General features: G+C 40.6%; 1 protein-coding gene across 1 annotated transcript in view; it reads left to right on the plus strand.

Annotated features, from left to right (window-relative positions):
• dscamb (Down syndrome cell adhesion molecule b) overlaps positions 1-26,028 on the plus strand; it is a 390,833-nt gene that overhangs the window by 257,651 nt on the left and 107,154 nt on the right. Inside the window, exon 10 of the mRNA XM_060905739.1 lies at positions 577-756. Within this exon, the coding sequence (XP_060761722.1) occupies positions 577-756 (180 nt within the window). The remainder of the gene's footprint in view (positions 1-576; positions 757-26,028) is intronic.

Raw genomic sequence — 26,028 nt, forward strand, 5'->3', positions numbered from 1 at the left:
AGCATGATAGTGAACGAGTCGAAGATGAGTTCAATATCATGCTAGCTGAATGGAATACATCTGGTATACCATGAAAAAAGCCAGCCAATATTATTATTATTATTATTATTATTATTATTATACATTCAATGCAGCAAACCTGGCAGCCATGTTTGTTTACAAAATTGTAACAGTCGCTCACTAGCATGGAAGTTTTATGTGTAATATGACATTTTCAGTTCACTGCGGGCGCCGCCGAGTTCATGCGCAGCAGAAAACTCTCTCATTGGATATTCTCATGAGCTCTGATGTGTGACGTCATGTTGTCTTGACAACCATGCAATATAGTAAACTATTCAGTACTCATTCTCCATTGGGTACAGTGACGTAATACATGTAGGATAAGCAATATGCTAACAATATTGCATGCTATCGAACCAAATGAATGAAACCCGCCAGAAGGGAATAGAACATTGAAAAAGTGTCCTGTATGTATAGTATAGTGTAGTGTAGTGTAAACAGTGATTTGGACCAACAATTGTGGTATAAAATCATGTGATGGATTTTTCTTGCCTTCTTGGGATGCCGTGTTCCCAGGTGCGGGAGTTCCTCAGTTCCAGCCCATCGCACTGAACTCAGGATCTCGTGTTCAGTTGCTGGAGAGAGGCTCACTGCTCATCAAACACGTGCTGGAGGAGGACAGTGGCTACTACCTGTGCAAGGTCAGCAACGACGTGGGCGCTGACATCAGCAAGAGCATGTACCTCACCGTCAAAAGTAAGGAGACTCACCCAGCTGTGTGTGTTTTTGTACATTAAGTGAAACATTATGTAGTTCATAATATTATCCAAATCAGGATTTAAGTCTTCTATTAAATTCACTGCTAATTAGTGAACACTACATGAGGACACTTGTAATAATTAAATTTTCTTCATTACTGAATTGTGATACACAAAATCTAGATGCTCATCAAATAAACAGCACTTTAAAATGGAAGGAGTTCAAACTGCATTTCACACAAAAAGAAGTCATAATCAAATGATTAGCAGTTTTCCAGTCTGAGTCTTTGTGTGTGTGTGTGTGTGTGTGCGCATGTGTAAGCGTGCACTACATTATAGTGCAGGCCTGCGGGCAGCTTTCCGCCCCATTGAACATTGTGGATGCACTACTGTGCTCCTCAATAAACTATTTGTTAAGGAACAGACTTATCTCCCCTCCATTACTCCTCCACAACTCAACACAACACAACCCTGATCGCGCCTCTGCCATTTTTTATCCATGATTCCACTTTCTCATCATTTGTCCAGCTATGAAACATTTGTAATTATTATACCCCTGCTCCGAAGGAGGGGGTGTATACTGTTTTTTTTACCTCTGTCCGTCCATTCAAAACACCCTTTTTCTCAGCAACTACAAATCACAATTGCTTGATATTTGGTACCGAACTTCAGCTTGGGGTTCTATACTGTGTATACCGTTTTCAGGTCTGTCGCACATCGACTTCCTGTTTACCGACCGAATATATTTACAAAACATATAGCATGGATTTACAAAATTTTCGTAACGCTTTTCTCAGCAACTACAAATCAGAACTGCTTGAGATTTGGTACCGAGCTTCAGCTTGGGGTTCTATACCGTGTATACCATTTTCAGGTCTGTCGCGGATCGACTTCCTGTTTACCGACCGAATGTATTTACGAAACATATAGCGTGGATTTACAAAATTTTCGTAATGTTTTTCTCAGCAACTACAAATCAGAACTGCTTGAGATTTGGTACCGAGCTTCAGCTTGGGTTTCTATACTGTGTATACTGTTTTCAGGTCTGTCGCACATCGACTTCCTGTTTACCGACCGAATGTATTTACAAAACATATAGCGTGGATTTACAAAATTTTCGTAACGCTTTTCTCAGCAACTACAAATCAGAACTGCTTGAGATTTGGTACTGAGCTTCAGCTTGGGGTTCTATACTGTGTATACCGTTTTCAGGTCTGTCGCACATCGACTTACTGTTTACCGACCGAATGTATTTACGAAACATATAGCGTGGATTTACAAAATTTTCGTAATGTTTTTCTCAGCAACTACAAATCAGAACTGCTTGAGATTTGGTACCGAGCTTCAGCTTGGGGTTCTATACTGTGTATACTGTTTTCAGGTCTGTCGCACATCGACTTCCTGTTTACCGACCGAATGTATTTACAAAACATATAGCGTGGATTTACAAAATTTTCGTAATGCTTTTCTCAGCAACTACAAATCAGAACTGCTTGAGATTTGGCACTGAGCTTCAGCTTGGGGTTCTATACTGTGTATACCGTTTTCAGGTCTGTCGCACATCGACTTACTGTTTACCGACCGAATGTATTTACAAAACATATAGCGTGGATTTACGAAATTTTCATAACGCTTTTCTCAGGAACTACAAATCAGAACTGCTTGAGATTTGGTACTGAGCTTCAGCTTGGGGTTCTATATTGTGTATACCATTTTCAGGTCTGTCGCACATCGACTTCCTGTTTACCGACCGAATGTATTAACGAAACATATAGTGTGGATTTACAAAATTTTCGTAACGCTTTTCTCAGCAACTACAAATCAGAACTGCTTGAGATTTGGTACCAAGCTTCAGCTTGGGGTTCTATACCGTGTATACTGTTTTCAGGTCTGTCGCACATCGACTTCCTGTTTACCGACCGAATGTATTAACGAAACATATAGTGTGGATTTACAAAATTTTCGTAACGCTTTTCTCAGCAACTACAAATCAGAACTGCTTGAGATTTGGTACCAAGCTTCAGCTTGGGGTTCTATACCGTGTATACTGTTTTCAGGTCTGTCGCACATCGACTTCCTGTTTACCGACCGAATGTATTAACGAAACATATAGTGTGGATTTACAAAATTTTCGTAACGCTTTTCTCAGCAACTACAAATCAGAACTGCTTGAGATTTGGTACCGAGCTTCAGCTTGGGTTTCTATACTGTGTATACCGTTTTCAGGTCTGTCGCACATCGACTTCCTGTTTACCGACCGAATGTATTTACAAAACATAATGCGTGGATTTACAAAATTTTCGTAATGCTTTTCTCAGCAACTACAAATCAGAACTGCTTGAGATTTGGCACTGAGCTTCAGCTTGGGGTTCTATACTGTGTATACCATTTTCAGGTCTGTCGCACATCGACTTCCTGTTTACCGACCGAATGTATTTACAAAACATATAGCGTGGATTTACAAAATTTTCGTAACGCTTTTCTCAGCAACTACAAATCAGAACTGCTTGAGATTTGGTACTGAGCTTCAGCTTGGGGTTCTATACTGTGTATACCGTTTTCAGGTCTGTCGCACATCAACTTCCTGTTTACCGACCAAATGTATTTACGAAACATATAGGGTGGATTTTGACACTATTTCAAGAAGCAAAATGCTATTTCAAAATGAGAGTTTACCAGGATGCTATTTGAAATCCCTGGGGAGAGACACTGCGCTTTACTTACTTGTTTCAGGGTTAATTATTTGTTGAAATCAACATTCATAATAAGTGTCCTATTCCTTCAATTGCTTGCATTCTGATATAAGCGGGGGGGGGGAGAGATACATAAGTGAGCAGTAGCTCACTGTTGATCTTGTTATAAAAACACTGATGATGCATGTGATATCTCAGAAAGGTGTACTACCGAATAATATATCATGATCTCAATGGTACATAGCAATGTTGATATGCTTAGTTTATGAATAAATAGCTTGTAGGGTATACAGATTTACTGCATCGACTTTTGTGCTGTAAAATGTTAGAATTTTGTAATTAACAATTATTCAACAAAAGCGAAATGAATATCAGTGAATAATAACTGAGATGAAGTCGAGGTGTAGCGAAGTGTTAGCAAAGGCCAGCACTAGTGCAGTCAAGCCAGTTCTATCCAGAGCCCGTAGTACAGGTTAACGACTGAGAAACTAGGATTTCTGTCTCCAGACTCTTCTTCCATGCACACTCATCTCATCTCTAGCCGCTTTATCCTGTTCTACAGGGTCGCAGGCAAGCTGGAGCCTATCCCAGCTGACTACGGGCGAAAGGCGGGGTACACCCTGGACAAGTCGCCAGGTCATCACAGGGCTGACACATAGACACAGACAACCATTCACACTCACATTCACACCTACGGTCAATTTAGAGTCACCAGTTAACCTAACCTGCATGTCTCTGGACTGTGGGGGAAACCGGAGCACCCGGAGGAAACCCACGCGGACACGGGGAGAACATGCAAACTCCGCACAGAAAGGCCCTCGCCGGCCACGGGGCTCGAACCCGGCCCTTCTTGCTGTGAGGCGACAGCGCTAACCACTACACCACCGTGCCGCCCCCATGCACACTCGTGACAGTATTTTTCACTCATACTTAAGTATTCATCTCCCTATGTACAGTACATTAGTGTAGATTGTACCTTGGGGACAGAAGTGGACTCCTACTGTACCTCTATATCTTTTGTGTATGAGCATACCAAAAGTATTTAATTTCCACTAACAGCATGCCCTGATGGGGCGGCACGGTGGTGTAGTGGTTAGCGCTGTCGCCTCACAGCAAGAAGGTCCGGGTTCGAGCCCCGTGGCCGGCGAGGGCCTTTCTGTGTGGAGTTTGCATGTTCTCCCCGTGTCCGCGTGGGTTTCCTCCGGGTGCTCCGGTTTCCCCCACAGTCCAAAGACATGCAGGTTAGGTTAACTGGTGACTCTAAATTGACCGTAGGTGTGAATGGTTGTCTGTGTCTATGTGTCAGCCCTGTGATGACCTGGCGACTTGTCCAGGGTGTACCCCGCCTTTCGCCCGTCGTCAGCTGGGATAGGCTCCAGCTTGCCTGCGACCCTGTAGAAGGATAAAGCGGCTAGAGATAATGAGATGAGATGAGAGCATGTCCTGATGTTATATTCCTCATACGCCACCACTGCAATATGCCAAAGCCAACAGTATTTGTTTAATTAATTTTATTTATTAAAGAACAACATCATACTTTTTATCCATTTATTCTTACATTTAACGTTATGGAATGTCTGCAAAATAAGTTGGGGGTTTTGTTTTGTTTTTTAGCTTGTCGTGCTCCAGAGAAACCACAAATCCCTCCGAATAAAGTCTTTTCCATGTTGTCCTGAAGATTTTTTTTTTCCCTGACCATTACGAAGTGCTGAGAGTGGAGTCTAATTTTAAAATTTAATTAAAAATTTTCCACAGTTGCAATCAGTTTACATGTCAAGTCCACTGTACAAGTCCCTGTGAAGGAGTTGTTATTAAAGAAATGATAACATGATGTATTATGCATTAATATAAACCTGGGAGTTGCATTACAGCCAGAACTACTATCAGAGCTGCTCATACAGTGCCGTCCACAATTATTGGCACCCCCTGTAAAGATTAGCAGAAAGTAGCGACGACAGGCCATTTTTTGAAGTAGTCGTCATAGTGTTGTGTAATGTATCAAATTAAAGAGTGTGAAGATCTGAATTGAAAACATGTTTAATTTTGTAAATATGTCTAGAAAAAAAAGCAAAAGTTATGAAGATTTGAAAATCCAGCTTTTTATAAAATTTCCATTTCTGTCCGTTGCCCCGGTCACAAACCAGCAACCATTTTCCACTGGTTTAATTTTCCATTAATGAGGAAAAAACCTCAATCAGGGGTCAAAACAATCAAACCTTGCTATCAAAACAAACAAACCTTCCGGCTTGATTACGTCAGCATTCGAAAGAGGGCGCGCGCGTCTTTTGACAACGTTGGCAGATGTTGGTCACTTTGATTTCCGCTGTACGTTTTACTTCTGTCCTACGATGTCTCGCACAGGTCTCAACGAATCTCGTTTACGGCCATTGGTTCAACATACGGACTGATACGTATATTACAGAGCACATTTCAAACACTCATAACTTGCTATAGCAGTGACAAAATAGCGAACAAAAATGCATTCCTATATTTAATAAAATGAGTTAAATAGAATTTTGATAATAAAAAATTTGCCTTCAGTTCTCCTTTAAATAAACACCTGCTTACAGAAAGCTTCCCAATACCAACGATAATGTGTTTTTTCTTTATTAAGGCCACACCAATTTAATTAGTTGGTTCTCGGATTTTTTCAGGAAAAATATGAAGCGAGCGGGCGAAATAAAAATAAAATAAAAAATGCTCTGATTGTAAAATTAGCGGTGGAAATAGACCAAACAATACAGGCAAACCAGTAAACAGAATTTCAACACACCTGTCAAAGATTTTACGCTTCTGTTCGCTGAATATCCTAACAATCACAAACACAGGCTTTGCAGGACTCCCCTCCACAGGCATGTTTCTTCCACAAGTCTTTATCGAAAGTGAAAGGGGTGATTTGATTGGTTTTTGACATCACGTGACCTCACGTCACGTGACCTTTTCTGCTGGCGGGAGTTTGATTTCGATTTTTTTTTTTCATTTTGCATTTTCTTCAAGCGGCGATTCCGAGAACCAACTAATTGAATTGGTGTGACCTAAACATGTTGCTGCTTATTATTACCTCCACCAACTTTGTTAGAGGAGGTTATGTTTTTCCTCCATTTATTTGACTCTTCCAAATGTAACTCAAAAAGTAGTGAATGGATTTTGATGAAATGTTGAGGAAAGGTGGGCCATGGGCCAAGGGACAATTCATTAGATTTTGAAGTAAATATGGATATGTATGTGGATCCAGAATTTTTTTCCCCTGTTCCCAATGTAACTCAAAAAGTACTGAACGGATTTGGATGAAACTTGGTGTCCAGCTTTAGTATTATCCAAGGTTCAAGTGGTCCGATTTTGATGTTGATAATATGTGGCTTGGTGGAGATATGGACTCTACTGATTGTCCTTCTTGTTAGCTTTAGATTAGGTTCCATGTCTGCTATCCAAGCCCCTGTGAATGAGCTCGTCAAAACTAGACGGCCTTTCGATTTTATAAAATCGGTGAAATTTAGTTCCCTCTGAAATTTGGTCATTGTGATATATGTTTATTTCTGCAATATCTAAAAAAAGAAACAGGCCATTCTGTGGCTGGGAAGTTATTTAATTTGAGGGGATTCCTGAGCAAATAATGTGCATGAAATCACTCGCTTCACGCAGTCAAGCAGACAGAGGAAGTCCGTGTGCACATGTGCAAGTTTACCTTCTTCTTTTGGGTTTTCTGGCAGCTGGCATCCACAGTGTTGCATTACTGCCATCTACAGGTTTACCTTGACCATGCACTGACTGTTACATCATTCTCTCGCTAAACGAACAACTGATCCATGGATTAAAGTTTTCCGTCGTGTGACGGATTTCCGTCAACTGAACTCTCCCAAGGCCAAATGTGAGGTCGGTGCTGATCCGAGGAGAATTAAAATGACGGGTGGTTGGGTAGAGTTTGGGTTATTACACTGATGTGTTGCAACACCATCAACTATCAGCAGGGTTTATTTAACTTTTTTGTTTTTGAGCCATGCTTTGTGTCGTTCATTTCCTATGTTTGATCATGTTTAAACGTTCGCTGTCTACGGTGCGGCATTAAAAAAACATGCGCTGTCAAAATTGGCAAAATACATTCCCATGTGCTTGGCGTGCTTGTGTCTGACCATTTTTGTTTTGTATTAAATTAAATCTTGCCAAAATGACTTAGTTCAAACTTGGACATATAGAAATAGAGCATATTAAAAAAAAAAACGAAAAAATAAACCCCGGAAAGCCCGCTCCTCTGCTTCAGCTAGATTTGAAGACCCGACGGTGCAATGCTTGCAGACTGTCAGAAGTAATTAGACCTAAATTTATAGCTAACAAATCAGCAGACGTCCCAACAATTATTATTCTCGTTAGGCCAGTGTGTAAGGTATGTTAGAACCGTGCCTTATAGCCTACGTTATATCACAATTTAAAGGACGTTTGAGGAGTTGGAGGCTGCGAGCACAATGATGTTCCGACATGCGCTAAACTTTATTCCCTGAAAATCATCCACCAGCGTTCAATGCCCCAAACAGTCAAAATGTCTAGAAGACTACGGTTAAATAATAATCATAGCCTACTAAGTTAAATTACATCAAAACATCTGTTTCTGGCCTATGAAATGATGGAGGAAAATGAGAACGAACGCAAAGTAGATAGCAGCCAACTTAACGCGATCTTTTAGGTAACTTAACACTCGTGTTGGCCACAATATTTCTCTTAATAAAATCTTGAATTGTTTTTGAAGTCGTATTCAACACAAAGTAAGGTCAAATTATAATTTTAAATTTAATTTAAGCAAAGATCCAAACTTTTTTCTATATTGACGTCGAGCATAGAGGAGCATATCATTCTGCTTTCGGTTTCGGCAGCATGGATGCGCTTTACATGAAAGAAGGCACTGATGTGTCTGCCATCGATAAAGGTGTAAAAAACAAGTGGAGGTGGGCTTGGCTGTACGAAATAGCTGAAAACGGAAAGCCATTTAGTTCATGGTGCAAAAAACTAAACATTCCAGGCACTTGCATTTGTGTGGTTTGTCACAAAAAAATAATATATGGAAGCAATGGAAAGTGCAATAAATTGAATATATTAATCCATTAATTAATTGATAAAGTTATCAGTTCTAAGTTAACCATTCTCAGAATTTCATCGAAATCCACCCATAACCCCCCCCCCCCCCCCCCCCCCCCCCCCCCCGTAAATTTTCAGTCAAATATTTTTTTTTTTTTTTGCTTTAATCCATGAACTGATCACACCGAGGTGCTCGCTGACCACTGATATTTATAATTTTGGTCCTGCATTTTCTTTCCTTCGTATATAACATAACGTCTTTTCCTCTTGTTTTCCGTTACTGTAGTCGGTCTTTCACGTTTCATTCACGTCCTCCATTTTATTCTCCTATTTCAAATTTGTATCCCAAAATGCCTTGCGCAAATGGGGAAAGCCCATCCCTTGACGCATGATGTAGTATCTTGAATTGGGTCATGGTGAAGCAGGAAAAAATAGTGGAGAATTTAGGGCCACATGGCCCTAAATTCATTAATTGTTCTATTTAAAGAAAACTAATAAAATTGGAAGTCTGCGATTCGAGTTCAGTAGCTTTCGGTCCACTAAACAAAAATAGGTGTCAGGGAAAATTCTTTTTATGACCTAGACTTGAAAAATCTGAAAGGCAGGCTACCTTTAATATAAATCTATCCTTTATGTCGTAGCTGGAACTCCTGTCACAGCTTCTGTTATTAAAAAAAAACAAAACCTTTTGATTTGAGAATTCAACTGTGGTATGAAGAAAATTGATCGCTTTTTCACCAGCCACAATTAAGAATTCAGCACCACTAGTATAAATATATATTAGCTTCAATTATTCAAAAAATAAAATGGAGATATTAATAGGGACTGGACGAGTACTGGTTTTGCTCTTATTCATTGCGTTGCCCTTAAAATATACAGCCAAAATCCTGTTTTGTAAGATATTTATTCTATTTTTCTTTTCCTTTCTATTTTTCCCTTCTTGTTTTGTTTCCTTTCTGGGCTACTCACGATGAAAGCTCTGCCCTCCGCCTGCAGTATAAAAAGGGAAAATGTGCAGCCTGTGACCAATTGTGCATGGAAAAGGGGGAATCACTTTGGCATGGCAGTGTGTTACACACACACTCGCTCACACACACACACACACACACACACACACACACACACACACACACACACACACACACTTACTGCCCCTCCCAGCATGAAGGAAAATGCATTTTACTGCACTCCATTGGACAGCAGGGAGGAGGTTAGGTGATACCATGCGAGTGTTTAGGGGGGTGGAGAGGGTTGTACATGGCCGACTAAGGTGCAGTGACATGGCCTACTTTTCCCAAGGTGCCCCTGCAGCTGTAGTAAAAAAAAAAAAGCGTATTTCATCCAGCTCCTCTGTATAAGACTCAGCAGTGGAACGGATATGAGCACCAGAAACACATTACACTGATCTGCTGTGGCATGAATATTTAAAAAAAAAAAGGGGGGGGGAAAGAAAAATTCACAGAACACCTAAGTGCTGAAAAATTTAGCACATCATTTAAATATGCACAATAGTGCTTTGGCTATTTTTTTTTTCGAGGCACTGATTTAATTTCAGAACGTTTTACCAGAAGAGCTCATTTCATTAGATTCCACTTGGAACAAAATTTTAAAATCGCACGTTAAATAGACAGATAACACCGCTAAAAAGAGCTGTACAGATTTCTAATTTTCTCAGCAACTTCCCAAACCGGTTACCATTTATTTCTTACTGTCTCTTTGGGCCCTGGATTGAGGGGTTCTGCGCTCCAGATACAGTAGATACATCAGACCACCAGGTGGCGCCCTGCCAAAGCCATGGAAATGAACAAAATACTCACAATGCCCCCTGGTGGCAAGGATGCCCCAGAGATGGTATTTAAAGGAGAACTGAAGGCAATTTTTTTATTATCAAAATTCTGTTTGTCTCATTTTATTAAATATAGGAACGCATTTTTGATCGCTATTTTGTCGCTGCTATAGCAAGTTATGAGTGTTTAGAATATGCTATGTGATATATCAGTCCATGTGTCAAAGCAATGGCCGTAAACAAGATCCGTTGAGACCTGTATGAGACATCATAGGACGGAAGTAAAAGGTACAGCGGAAATCAAAGTGACCAACATCTGCCATCGTCATCAAAAGACGCATGCGCACTCTTTCGAATGCTGATGCGATCAAGTTGGAAGTTTTGTTTGTTTTGATAGCAATCAGGAAAGTTTGAAAAAGTAGGCAGTAATCGTCATTTAAACTCGTTTTTGTGCAATATTTCGTTTGGAAAACAGTTTTCAAAATGGCGGCACGGACACCTGGCTGACGCTTGACGTTTCGAAGTCTCGCACAAGTCTTGTGAAGATCGCGCGGATAAGCGACGCCTGCCATGGACCATCTCATCTCATTATCTCTAGCCACTTTATCCTGTTCTACAGGGTCGCAGGCAAGCTGGAGCCTATCCCAGCTGATTACGGGCGAGAGGCAGGGTACACCCTGGACAAGTCGCCAGGTCATCACAGGGCTGACACATAGACACAGACAACCATTCACACCTACGGTCAATTTAGAGTCACCAGTTAACCTAACCTGCATGTCTTTGGACTGTGGGGGAAACCGGAGCACCCGGAGGAAACCCACGCGGACACGGGGAGAACATGCAAACTCCGCACAGAAAGGCCCTCGTCGGCCATGGGGCTCGAACCCGGACCTTCTTGCTGTGAGGCGACAGCGCTAACCACTACACCACCGTGCCGCCAACAAAAAGGCCGATAAGTATAATATTTAATTGCAATTAGTTGCCAATACGAGTCATGATATAAGGTTACTAAAACCGAAAACGTAGTTGAATAACACGTTAATTAAGAAATAAAGCAAGTTTAAAAATGACTTCAGTTCCCCTTTAAAATAATGGTGCATTAAAATTGGCATCCTATAATCATGCATTAATAACCAAACAAAAACAATTAAGCATGAGAATCAGGAAATCACCATCAGATCCCCCCAAAAATCTCACAGCAAGTAATATGGGTAATTGTCATTGTAAAACATGCTAATTAATAAAACGGGATTGCATCAATCAAAGGAAGCTAATGGTCAGCCTGCACTCATCCTTCAATCAGTGACATACAGTATCTCTGCCTTCCAGAAGCCTGGCGTGACATTTTTATCCCCACTCAAAGGAAATCAAAATGATTGGTTGATTCCAATTATGCTGGTGGTTAATCGGTCGTGCACAGCCTTCTGTCCTGCTCCTGACATCTTAACAAGTGTGTGAGCTTCCTTGGCTGTGTCAACCTAGACACAACAGACAAAGATCCACATTGGTTCTTTTTTTTTCTTTTGGCGTTCCATGATTTGAACCTTTTATCTTCAAGTCAACAATTAACAATATACGATACTCACTGGCAGGAGGCGTGGCTAACATCTTAAATAAATAAATGAATAAATAGACATTTGCTTCCAGATCAAATGATTCTCTCTCAACAAATGATGGCTCACCCTGGATTTTTTTTTTTTAATACCCCTGCTCCAAAGGAAGGGGGGTATACTGGTTTACATCTGTCCATCCGTCTCTCCGTATGTCCATCCGTCCAAAATTTGTGGTTTCTCAGCAACCACAAATCATAGTCACTTGGTACTTGGTACCAAACTTCAGCTTGGGGTTCTATACCATGTCGACCGTTTTCAGGTCTGTCCCACATCGACTTCCTGTTTACCGGCTGAATGTATTTACAAAACATATAGCGTGGATTTACAAAAATTTCATAACACTTTTCTCAGCAACTACAAATCAGAACTGCTTGAGATTTGGTACCGAGCTTCAGCTTGGGGTTCTATACCGTGTATACCGTTTTCAGGTCTGTCCCACATCGACTTCCTGTTTACCGACAATGTATTTACAAAACATATAGCATGGATTTACAACAATTTGGTAACATTTTTCTCAGCAACTACAAATCACACCTGCTTGATATTTAATACAGAGCTTCAGCTTAAGGTTCTATACCATGTATACCATTTTCAGGTCTGTCGCACATCGACTTCTTGTTTAACAACTGAATGTATTTACGAAACATGTAGCGTGGATTTTGACACTATTTCAAGAAGCAAAATACTATTTCAAAATGACAGTTTATGAGGATGCTATTTGAAATACCTGGGGAGAGACACTGCTCTTTACTTACTTGTTTCGGGGTTAATTATTTGTTGAAGTCAACATTCATAATAAGTGTCCTATTCCTTTGATTGCTTGAATTCTGATATAAGCGAAAGCGGGGGGGGGGGGGGGATACGTAAGCGAGCAGTAGCTCACAATTTATCTCGTTTTTGTTTTTTAAATTTATACCAAGGGTGGCACGGTGGTGTAGTGGGTAGCGCTGTCGCCTCACAGCAAGAAGGTCCGGGTTCGAGCCCCGTGGCCGGTGAGGGCCTTTCTGTGCGGAGTTTGCATGTTCTCCCCATGTCCGCGTGGGTTTCCTCCGGGCGCTCCGGTTTCCCCCACAGTCCAAAGACATGCAGGTTAGGTTAACTGGTGACTCTAAATTGACCGTAGGTGTGAATGTGAGTATGAATGGTTGTCTGTGTCTATGTGTCAGCCCTGTGATGACCTGGCGACTTGTCCAGGGTGTACCCCGCCTTTCGCCCGTAGTCAGCTGGGATAGGCTCCAGCTTGCCTGCGACCCTGTAGAACAGGATAAAGCGGCTACAGATAATGAGATGAGATGAAATTTATACCAACACAAAGGCTATACAGTACAACAAAACAAAGACAACAGACAAAGGCAACCGTGCACAAACAAACAATGAACACAAGATATGAACTGAACCAAGGGATACAATATCAGTGATTTGTATCAGTGTTTTTTGTTTGACCATTTTCTGAACAATACTGAAGAACAATACCAAAACTTTGAAACAACACAGGGACCACACATGGAACTATGTGATGTACAAAAAGTAAAAAACAAACAAACAAACAAACAAAAAAACAAAAAAACACTAGCTACAGAAATGACAGACTACATAAGAATGTACGGCATACAAAAATGTGAACAACAGAGACAATAGAAACAAAAGAGCAATTACAAAAAAAGTTGAAAAGCAGAAAAGATAATCCAAAAAAAAAATTCCACGACAGCTCCATCACTCCTTGGTTGATTTGAGTTCCATAACTGTATCAAAACCTGAATGTACAGTGGATATAAAAAGTGTCCACACCCCGTTAAAATGATGGGTTTTTCTGATGTAAAAAAATGAGACCACGATAAATCATTTCAAACTTCTCCCACCTTTAATGTGACCTATAACCTGTACAATTCAATTGAAAAACAAACAAATCTGTTCGGGGGAAAAACATAAAAAATAAAAAACGTACAATAAGCTGGTTGCATAAGTGTGCACACCCTTATACTAATACAGTACGTTGTTGAAGCACCTTTTGATTTAATCACAGCGTTCAGTCTTTTTGGGTCGGAGTCTGTCAGCCTGCCACATCTAGACTTGGCAATATTTGCCCACTCTTCCTTGCGCTCCAAATCTGTCAGATTGCGAGGGCGTCTCTTGTGCACAGCCCTCTTCAGGTCACCCCACAGATTTTCAATCAGATTTAGGTCTGGGCTCTGGCTGGGCTGTTCAAAAACTTTTTTGGGGTCATTGTCATGCTGAAAGATTAAATTCCTCTTCATCTTCATCTTTCTAGCAGACACCTGAAGGTTTTGGGCCAAAATTGACTGGTATTTAGAACTGTTCATAATTCCCTCCACCTTGACTAAAGCCCCTGTTCCAGCTGAAGAAAAACAACCCCAAAACATGATGCTGCCACCACCATGCTTCACCGTGGGTATGGTGTTCTTTTGGTAATGTGTAGTGTTGTTTTTGTGCCAAACATACCTTTTGGAATTGTGGCCAAAAAGTTCAACCTTGGTTTCATCAGACCATAACACATTTTCCTACATGCTTTTGGGAGAGTTGATGTTTTTTTTGCTAAATTTAGCCGGGCCTGGATGTTTTTCTTTGACCCTGCCTCATGGTCCAGACATATGGAGAATACATGAGATTGTTTTCACATATAGTACACAACCAGTACTTGCCAGAAATTCCTGCAGCTCCTTCAGTGTTGCTGTCGGCCTCTCGGCAGCCTCCCTGACCAGTTTTCATCTTGTCTTTTCATCAATTTTGGAGGGACGTCCAGTTCTCGGTAACGTCACTGTTGTCCCATATTTTCTCCACTTCTTGATGACTGTCTTCACTGTGCTCCATGGTATATCTAATGCCGTGGAAATGTTTTTGTCCCCTTCTCCTGACTGATACCTTTCAGCAGTGAGATCCCTTTGATGCTTTGTAAGCTCTCTGTGAACCCTGGCTTTTACTGGAAGATGCAACTGAGTAAATGTCTGAACTTTATTTGGGGTTAATCAGAGTCATTTTAATTGATGGCAGGTGTGAACCCAAAAAGACTGAATGCTGTAATTAAATCAAAAGGTGCTTCAACAACGTATTAGTTTAAAGGTGTGCACTAGGGTTGGGCGGTATCCAAATTTTGATACCTTTAAACTTTCTCTGTGTTTTCCCGGGGTATACGGTATTACCGAGAAAAAAATAATATTTTGTTTCGGCCTACTGTGTAACGTGCGCCTATACCGGCGGACCTTGTCCAGACCTGCGCCTATGCCTCAAATGTACTATTTAAAAGCAGCATAGCGAATTATGTGCATTGTGGTATGGATTAAGCAGCAAAGCGAATTTTGTGCATTGATGAATGGATTAAGAGATATTTCAAAGCATCACGCAACTCTTCCTTCATCTTGAAAATAGCATTCAACTGTCGTTTACACATGTCTGCGTTGAAACGCATTTGCAGCACTATTTCACCTACTCCATCAAAAAAAAGTACACGATGAGCAGGATCATACCCTTTCAAGCATGGGAAATAAAAAAAAGAATCAACCAACACCCAAGTCCGTTTAGACTGCGCGATAAACCATATTCTTCAGCGCAAATGAGGCGAACCTAATTCAAATGTGTGATAGCTGCACAAGGCAAAATCATATGGGCCCACGTCATGCCATGGCGGGGAAATTAATAATCAAATGGCCTTACCTTGCTTAAAACGTTGTCTTGATAACATAACTCCTTACAATTATTCCACTTAAACCCATACGGTTTAACACACCCAACAAAGATAGCAAGCGCATTGCTAATTCCCACCAGAAACCTAACAGTTTACGCTACGATGTTTTCTTCCGTTTCTTCAGTAGATGACATTTCAAACGTTTATTACCCACATCCCAAATGGGTGGTCCGTGTATCATCCGATCATTCAAGTATTCCATTCAATCTAGAAAATGAAAAACAAAAAAACCACTCAATATTGATACACGGACCAACATCGGCAGTGTGGCAGTATTTTGGTTTCAAACGAAAAATCTAATATGTCCCCTAAGGCAGACCATAGCCTGGGGTACTCCACTTCCACGAGATCTCTCCAATGAGTTGTGTTTTGAGTAGGTTACATGAGTAACAACAAGGTAAAATAATATAACGTATGACATTTGGGTCCGTGTTGTATTTTTTTTTTTTGCCACTAACTCATTATCTTGACTTGCCATCTTTCAACCGCGGTCTCAGTCTCTTTTTTTTTTTTTAGATAGGACAGTATAGAGAGACAGGAAATGAGCGGGGGAGAGAGAGACGGGATCGGGAAATAACCTCGGGTCGGAATCGAACCCGGGTCCCCGGATTTATGGTACGGTGCCTTAGCCATCTGAGCCATGACACCCCCGGTCTCAGTCACGCAGGGTTGCCATGGTAACGACATAAACAACCCTGCACGCGATGAGAACTTCTTTAGGAAATTGATAGAATTAGTGAAAATACGATCACACAGTTATTCGGGATGATCTTCAATTTATTATTTTATATTATGACCTCATGTACTCCATATTTATTTAGATATTATATATTTTTTTAAAATGACGGTAATGAGACCGATACCGTTGGTACTTTTGGATACCTCGGGATACCTTCTTACCGTAATACCGCCCAACCCTAGTGTGCACACTTATACAACCAGCTTATTGTACGTTTAAAAAAAAAAAACAAAATTATGTTTTTCCCCAGAACAGATTTGTTTGTTTTTCAATTGAATTGTACAAGTTATAGGTCACATTAAAGGAGGGAAAAGTTTTGAAATTATTTATCGTGGTCTCATTTTTTTTACATCAGAAAAACCGATCATTTTAACGGGGTGTGTAAACTTTTTATATCCACTGTATACAGTACAAAATCCACGGTATACAGTACTCTGTCTCTCGTATTCGGCTCATCCTGGATTTTTGTAGAACCAAGCACAACAGCGCCAGCTGTAGTCATAAGAAAAATCCTCAGAATGGTTTGAAGAAATGAGGCTATGGCTGATTTTTTTTCTTGCCCAGACTGTAGATTCATGCAGCCTATCAGTGTTAGTGGTATCAGGTTATAACACATAGTGAAACTAGCCCTAGATTTGATCTTGATTTGAGCTGATATTTTTGTGACACATCCATAACATCCTTCAAGGTTTTTTTTTCTTATATTTAACATTTGCATGCCACTTTTGAAGTTTGAAATAATTGTTAATACGATTTTTTTTAATAATCACTTGTGTATTTATACTAAAACAATTATCCACCTGAGGCTCAGTGAATATCAGTGATCATTATACATGCAGGCCACTTTTTCCCTGGAATAAAAACATGTACTCTATTCTATTCCCTTCGAGTGGGTTTATTGATAGAATGCAATATTGTTATCATATCGCTTATCCTCCATGTATTACGCCACTCTCCCTGATGGAGAATGAGCATGCAAAATTGCTACAATATTGCACATTATCAAGACAACACGATGTCACACTCGGAGCCAGAGCTCATGCGAAGATCCAATGACAAAACTTTTCTCCTGCGCATGCACACAATCATTTCTTTGTCCGCTGGAAAAGAGAGAAGACGAGGCTAATCCAGTGCTAGGATTAAGCACTAAAGCCTAGGTCACAACCGGATGTACGATTTTTTGGCTGTGCGATTTTTGGCGTTTCCCAAATCGCTGCATTTTTTTGGTTCATGGAGAAAGACACATGTTGGCCATAAGTTTGTCTTGCAACCTGAAAAAACCGTAAGCGCCCGTAGAGTTTGTTTGACATGACAAAGAACCTCTGCGGCTGGTCTACGGCTAGAAAATCAGCATGTCACATGCGCGCCCTCCGTGCGTTTCATGCGCACCCTCCGTGCATTTCTTGCGTTTTTTGCACGTAGACCGGCCGTAGGAGCACGTACGGCCAGTTGTGACCGAGGCTTAAATAAATAAATTGAAAACTGAAACTAAAGACGTGCTGAACACCTGAAAGGCTACCAAAACTTCATTATATATTCTTCATGCATATTTACAAGAGAAGAACATACCAATGGACATAAAAAAAACTGGAAAAGAGACTCATCGGAGATGAAAAACTTCCGCGCTAGCAAGTGACTGTGACCGTTTGTAAATAAACATGGCTGGGAGTTTTGCTTCGTTAAAAGTAGCAGATTTTGAGAGAATTTTGGCTGCCAGGTCACTCCATTGTGTGTAGCTGTCGATGTTGATTTTAAAAGTAACAAAGTAAATTACACAGGGAAAATAATAATAATATTCGGCTTGACTGCGTTAGCATTGGCCTTCACTAACGCTACACTGGCTGGAAGGTAACTGCACTGCTGCGCTAATGGCACTGACTCGCGGGTAAGCTAGTGTTGGCCTTTGAGATTGCTGCTATGAAGAGAGTGTGTATGTTTAATAAGAATAATATTGGCTTGCTTTTTTTCATGGTATATCAGATATATTCCATTCAGCTAGCATGATACTGAACTCTTCTTCAACTCGTTCAGTATCATGGTAGCTGAATGGAATATCTCTGATATACCACTCAACACCAGCCAATGTTATTTAAATAATCACCTCAACTTTGTCTCGGTTATTATTCACTGATATTCACTTCATCTTTGGCGGATAATAGTTTTAGTATAAATACACAAGTGATTATTTTTTCAAAGTCGTCTCATCTCATCATCTCTAGCCGCTTTATCCTGTTCTACAGGGTCTCAGGCAAGCTGGAGCCTATCCCAGCTGACGACGGGCGAAAGGCGGGGTACACCCTGGACAAGTCGCCAGGTCATCACAGGGCTCACACATAGACACAGACAACCATTCACACTCCCATTCACACCTACGGTCAATTTAGAGTCACCAGTTAACCTAACCTGCATGTCTTTGGACTGTGGGGGAAACCGGAGCACCCAGAGGAAACCCACGCGGACACAGGGAGAACATGCAAACTCCGCACAGAAAGGCCCTCGCCGGCCACGGGGCTCGAACCCGGAACCTTCTAGCTGTGAGGCGACAGCGCTAACCACTACACCACCGTGCCGCCCGCCTTTATTATTATTATTAATATTATTTAGGCACCATAGACAGAGACGTTTGAATTCATGCTGGTCTCAGAAAGAAGTCAATATCAAAAATGTCGCACCCCGTTCCCACCATGCCAGCTGTCCCTTTTACACACACTTCGATTCCAGCTCTGTTACTACCAATTGTTTCGGCTCAGAGGCGGAACAAGAACAACACAGACCCCCTGTTCTGCATTCGGGCATTTTATACAGAACCCAAGACGGAATAAAGGCAAAAGATTCCCACCTTGAACAGGCTGTGTAAAAGGGGCTACAGATTCAGTGATATAAAAACCATTTGGTGATGTTTCGTGTGTGTGGGTATGTTTTTCTGTCTTGGTGGGATCATATGTCTCCACACTACAAGGACAGAAATATCTGACTGGTCCATGAGGAAAACTGCTTTTGTCCAAAAAAAAAAAACACAAGTAATAAGGTTCAGACTAGATTTAAGTGTCATATAATATTAATTAACTGCATTAATAATTATATCAATGTAAGGTCCTCACAAGAATTGTGTGTGTGTGGACAAGGTTATTTGTCTGTTGGTTGCAGTTACTTCTCTGTGTGTGCATGATGATGAAAGGACCTCATTTTACCTGAGGACACATTCTGATCATAGAATTCACATTCATATGCAAAAGTTTGTATCCCCTTAAGACCAAGTAGAAGAAGAACAAGCCGGACTGTGCTGTTACACGAAAATATTCCATGTTGGGTTGGTGTGGGTTTCTGCTTACACAATATTGATTTTCCAACTATTACATTTTTTTTATTTATTTCTGAATGACACATGACACTTTTAAAGGAGAACTGAAGACAAATGTTTTGTTATCAAAATTCTATTAATCTCATTTTATTAAATATAGGAATGCATTTTTGATCGCTATTTTGTCACTGCTATAGCAAGTTATGAGTGTTTGAAATATGCTCTGTAATATATCAGTCCGTATGTCAAAGCAATGGCCGTAAACACGATCCGTTGAGACCTGTGACATCGTAGGACGGAAGTAAAACGTACAGCGGAAATCAAAGTGACCGACATCTGCCAACGTTGTCAAAAGACGCGCGCGGCCTCTTTCGAATGCTGACGTAATCAAGCCGGAAGTTTTGTTTGTTTTGATAGCAATCAGGAAAGTTTGAAAAAAGTAGGCAGTAATCATCATTTAAACTCGTTTTTGTGCAATATTTCGTTTGGAAAGCAGTTTTCAAAATGGCGGCACTGACACCTGGCTGACGCTTGACGTTTCGAAGTCTCGCACAAGTCTCGTGAAGATCGTGCGGATAAGCGACGCCTGCCGTGGACCAAACGAACTAAATTCGACACGGCTAAAAACCGAATAGGCCAATAAGTATAATATTTAATTGCAATTAGTTGCCAATACGAGTCACGATATAAGGTTACTAAAACCGAAAACGTAATTGAATAACACGTTAATTAAGAAATAAAGCAAGTTTAAAAATTACTTCAGTTCTCCTTTAAGAAGAAGAACAACAACAACTTTATTCATCACACATACACTTGTGAAATTCCTCTCTGCATTTTACCCATCTGAAGCAGTGAACACACGCATGCACACATGAGCAATGAGCACACACACATACCCAGAACAGTGGGCAGCCATGCTAAAGCCAGTATCTCACTGGGCTGCGACAGCCTGCAACTAGTTGAGACGCAACAATTGCGATAAAATATGCGAATTCAGTTCTCGCACATCCTGTCTCACGGAAACTGACTTGAGAAGGGTTCGTGATGGCTTTGCGACACATTTGCAGCTATTTTAAGAGAAATTTTGTCGCACAAATTTTTTGAACATGTTCAAAATTTCAGCGACGAAGGAGCGACACTTTGCGACTCATGCGAAGAAATTGAGACACCCCGCGAATGTTTCAAGACACTTTTGAAGCACTCTCACTAATGACTGTCGCAAGCTGTCGCAGCCCCGGGAGATACTGGCTTAACAGTGTACCTTGTTCAAGGGCACCTCAGCCTAAGGCCACCTAAGGCGTCATGTCTTTGGACTGTGGGGGAAACCGGTGCAAGCCCACGCAGATACAGGGAGAACATACAAACGCCACACAGAAAGATCCCTGTCGGCCACAACCCAGAACCTTATTTATGTAATGCGACAGTGCTAACCACTACACCACCATGCCACCCTGTTTATAGTTATTTAATGGTATGGACTGTCCACTAGACAAACTGGGTTCTGATATCGATGACATCATAGCAGCTAGAATTTACAGATCATCTTTGATGTAATACAATCAAATAATCTATATGAAGATTTTAATAGAGGAAAATGAATGGCATTTTTCTATTTTTCCTCTGCCTTTTGGATTAGTTTGTTGTTGTTGTTGTTGAAAAAAAAACCTGGAGGTTACAGCTAAAATACAGGTTTCTTTAACTTTTTTTCTATTCAAACTATTAAGGAATCAAACCTTTGCTTTGCGTAATAGTTGCAAGCATTTATTTATTAGACTGGTGCAGATAACACTGGAAATCATTAGTGAAAAGATCACGTCAGTACAGATATACCATGTCTCAAAACTCCATAAATTTCACACACGTCCTTCCCCATGGTCCTCCTTAGTTTGTTTAATAGTTACATGGTGCACTGGCTGCTGAAACAAATAAAAGAAGACAGTTTGATGTGAGGTTATAGCTGCCATCAGCGCTCCTCTATTTTACGAGCTCATAATATTGCTAGATATTAAAAATATACATCAACTAAGCTGTTATGGGAATACCATTTAGCCTCTGCTTGTCTGGAGCCCCAGTTCTGCTGACAGTGAGAGCTGAATTGAGATTATTAGCAGGCTTTTGTTAGTTGCAACCAACTCACTTATTCCGTTCACTGTCGGGGAAGAAGAATTTTAAGTTTGGCTGAAAATTCTCTCTCTCTCTCTCTCTCTCTCTCAATGTTTTTATCCATGCGACAGTGGATATAAAAAGTGTACACACCCCGTTAAAATGATCGGTTTTTCTGATGTAAAAAAAAATGAGACCACAATAAATAATTTCAAAATTATTCCCACCTTTAATGTGATCTATAACCTGTACAATTCAATTGGAAAACAAACAAATCTGTTAGAGGAAAATACATAAATTTAAAAAAATGTACAATAATCTGGTTGCATAAGTGTGCACACCCTTAAACTAATACTTTGTTGAAACACCTTTTGATTTAATTACGGCATTCAGTCTTTTTGGGTTCACACCTGCCATCAATTAAAATGACTCTGATTAACGCCAAATAAAGTTCAGACATTTACTCAGTTGCATCCTCCAGCAAAAGCCAGCGTTCACAGAGAGCTTACAAAGCATCAAAGGGATCTCACTGCTGAAAGGTATCAGTCAGGAGAAGGGGACAAAAACATTTCCATGGCATTAGATATACCATGGAGCACAGTGGAGACAGTCATCAAGAAGTGGAGAAAACATGGGACAACAGTGACATTACTGAGAACTGGACGTCCCTCCAAAATTGATGAAAAGACAAGACGAAAACTGGTCAGGGAGGCTGCCGAGAGGCCTACAGCAACACTGAAGGAGCTGCAGGAATTTCTGGCAAGTACTGGTTGTGTACTACATGTGACAACAATCTCCCATATTCTCCATATGTCTGGACTATGAGGTAGGGTCAAAGAAAAACATCCAGGCCCGGCTAAATTTAGCAAAATAAAAAAACATCAACTCTCCCAAAAGCATGTGGGAAAATGTGTTATGGTCGGACGAAACCAAGGTTGAACTTTTTGGCCACAATTCCAAAAGGTATGTTTGGCGCAAAAACAACACTGTGCATCACCAAAAGAACACCATACCCACGATGAAGCATGGTGGTGGCAGCATCATGTTTTGGGGTTGTTTTTCTTCAGCTGGAACAGGGGCTTTAGTCAAGGTGGAGGGAATTATGAACAGTTCTAAATACCAGTCAATTTTGGCCCAAAACCTTCAGGTGTCTGCTAGAAAGCTGAAGATGAAGAGGAATTTCATCTTTCAGCATGACAATGACCTCAAAAAAGCTTTGGAACGGCCCAGCCAGAGCCCAGACCTAAATCCAATGGAAAATCTGTGGGGTGACCTGAAGAGGGCTGTGCACAAGAGACACCCTCGCAATCTGACAGATTTGGAGCGCTTTTGCAAGGAAGAGTGGGCAAATATTGCCAAGTCTAGATGTGGCAGGCTGATAGACTCCGACCCAAAAAGACTGACGGGTCAGCCAAGATCAGATGGACCTTATAGGTTCCAAAATAACAAAAAACCCAAGGTTACCCAAAATGATCAAAACTGTGATATTATGGGCTTGAACATATTGGGGTCCCATACCTAAAATTTCATGTAACATTCTCTTTCCGTTTTGAAAATATACCTCATTTTATACATGCCCCATTCTGCTAGGTTGTTGACGTTACGGACACTACATTAAAAGATATAACGGGATAGATCCACTTAAAACACCTCAAAAGCAAATGTTGATGGGGCAACGAACTGTTATGCCATAAAGTGCCCTGTCGAATGTTACAATTGAGTATAGTTACATATATTTGCTGGGTCTTCTAGTTATGTGACACGTTATCAGGGACCCCGATATTAGACAGAGAAACACAAAATTTCACAACACTTTATTAAAGCTCCAATTATTGGGCTCACAAAACATCATTTTATGCATAGTATCGGCTTATTATACTAGTTCCTTAATTAATTGACAGTTGGTTGTCCTTTCCATCAAAGATTACATAGCTTATATACTTGTTGAACAATGTTACACATAACGTTATGGACACTACACCCGTTACGGACACTACATATTGCAAATATATCTATTAATATAACAACTAAAGACGTATGAATATGTAACTAGAGCCCTACATGAGGCCAACAGGACCAATGCATGTCATAATCACCAAAAATGGTAAAAAATTCTGCAGCATTCTGTTACAGCAAGACCGTTACGGACACTACAGAAAACAATGGAAATGACACGCAAAATCTTTGGCATGTGAATTTTGCAAACATATGCCCCCAGCAACAAGGTTTTTGTATCAAATCATATCACATACTACATAAAATGTCTGTATTTAATTTAAAGTGTTTATTAAAATGCATTAAATAAGATTTCTCAGGCCATTTTCAACTTTGCAGTGACAAAGAAAACAAATTAGGTTCAGCACCCCCCATTGACAAAACTATTGTGAAAGATTTCATTTTTATCAGAATTCCGTGATTCACCTGTCAATTTGTTCCTCAAAAATCTGCTGATTTACTAAAACAGTTAGTGTTTGACAAATTATTGCCAAGTTTAAGCAGCAATGATGCATTCTGGGGTATTAAATCAAATGAACATGTGTTACATGGTGAAAATGTGCAATATGAAGAGTTTGTCTGATAAAAAAAACTGAAACATGGATTCAGTGGTGGTAAATTATGATCTGGCTTTGAAACATCATACATTGGCAATGATAGTCTACCATTACAACATATGAAATAGTTTAATAAACATAAATAGAAGGCTGTTACATAGTGTTACATGATCTCAAACAAGTAGGTACATCTGATTGTGGCTGACCCGTGAACGCTGTAATTAAATCAAAAGGTGCTTCAATAAAGTATTAGTTTAAGGGTGTGCACACTTATGCAACCAGCTTATTGTATGTTTTTTTATTTTTTATGTTTTTCCCCTGAACATATTTCTTTGTCTTTCAATTGAATTGTACAGGTTATAGGTCACGTTAAAGGTGGGAGAAGTTTTGAAATAATTTATCATGGTCTCATTTTTTTACATCAGAAAAACTGATCATTTTAACGGGGTGTGTACACTTTTTATATCCACTGTAAAACATGTCAGGTATTGGAAACCTGTAAATCTTTTGCAGGCATCTCATTGGTTGCACTGGGGCAATAATGATTTCAAAGAAAGTGTGTTATATCTTTTGAATTGTTAATATATCACAGTCCTTTGAGTTTACGATTCTGGGTTCGAGCCCAGCGGCCAGCAAGAGCCTTTCTGTGTGGAGTTTGCATGTTCTCCCCGTGTCTGCGTGGGTTTCCTCCGGGTGCCCCGGTTTCCCCCACAGTCCAAAGACATGCAGGTTAGGTTAACTGGTGACTCTAAATTGAGCGTAGGTGTGAATGTGAGTGTGAATGGTTGTCTGTGTCTATGTGTCAGCCCTGTGATGACCTGGCGACTTGTCCAGGGTGTACCCCGCCTCTTGCCCGTAGTCAGCTGGGATAGGCTCCAGCTTGCCTGCGACCCTGCACAGGATAAGTGGTTACGGATAACGGATGGATGGATTTTACATACCGTCCCAACTTTTTCTGATTTGGGGTTGTAATATTATACAATGGATGTCAGGATTTCTTTCTCCTCCTCAGTGTTCAGATCTGACCATGAATACATTCTCATGCATTTTATATTTTATACAGTATAATGCACGGTCTACTTCTTATTGTCTAAACATCTCATCTCATCTCATTATCTCTAGCCGCTTTATCCTGTTCTACAGGGTCGCAGGCAAGCTGGAGCCTATCCCAGCTGACTACGGGCGAAAGGCGGGGTACACCCTGGACAAGTCGCCAGGTCATCACAGGGCTGACACATAGACACAGACAACCATTCACACTCACATTCACACCTACGGTCAATTTAGAGTCACCAGTTAACCTAACCTGCATGTCTTTGGACTGTGGGGGAAACCGGAGCACCCGGAGGAAACCCATGCGGACACGGGGAGAACATGCAAACTCCGCACAGAAAGGCCCTCGCCGGCCACGGGGCTCGAACCCGGACCTTCTTGCTGTGAGGCGACAGCGCTAACCACTATACCACCGTGTCGCCTTGTCTAAACATTCCATTTTCAAACAAACATTCATTTCAGTAGCATAAACTTGAGCTCCAGTAGTAAACACACCCTCAATTAAACAACAGTCACATTTCGATAATTTTTTTTTAAATGCGTTTCATTTATGTTTTACAGTTGTATTGCAAAATAAATGATTCAGAAGTGTTCCGTCTTGTGTCACCACTGTGTGGGGCTCAAGAGTGAATGGGAAATTAGACTTAAATGTTCATGGGGCAC

The sequence above is a fragment of the Neoarius graeffei genome, chromosome 23 (assembly GCF_027579695.1).
Source record: "Neoarius graeffei isolate fNeoGra1 chromosome 23, fNeoGra1.pri, whole genome shotgun sequence".
Lineage (NCBI taxonomy): Eukaryota > Metazoa > Chordata > Actinopteri > Siluriformes > Ariidae > Neoarius > Neoarius graeffei.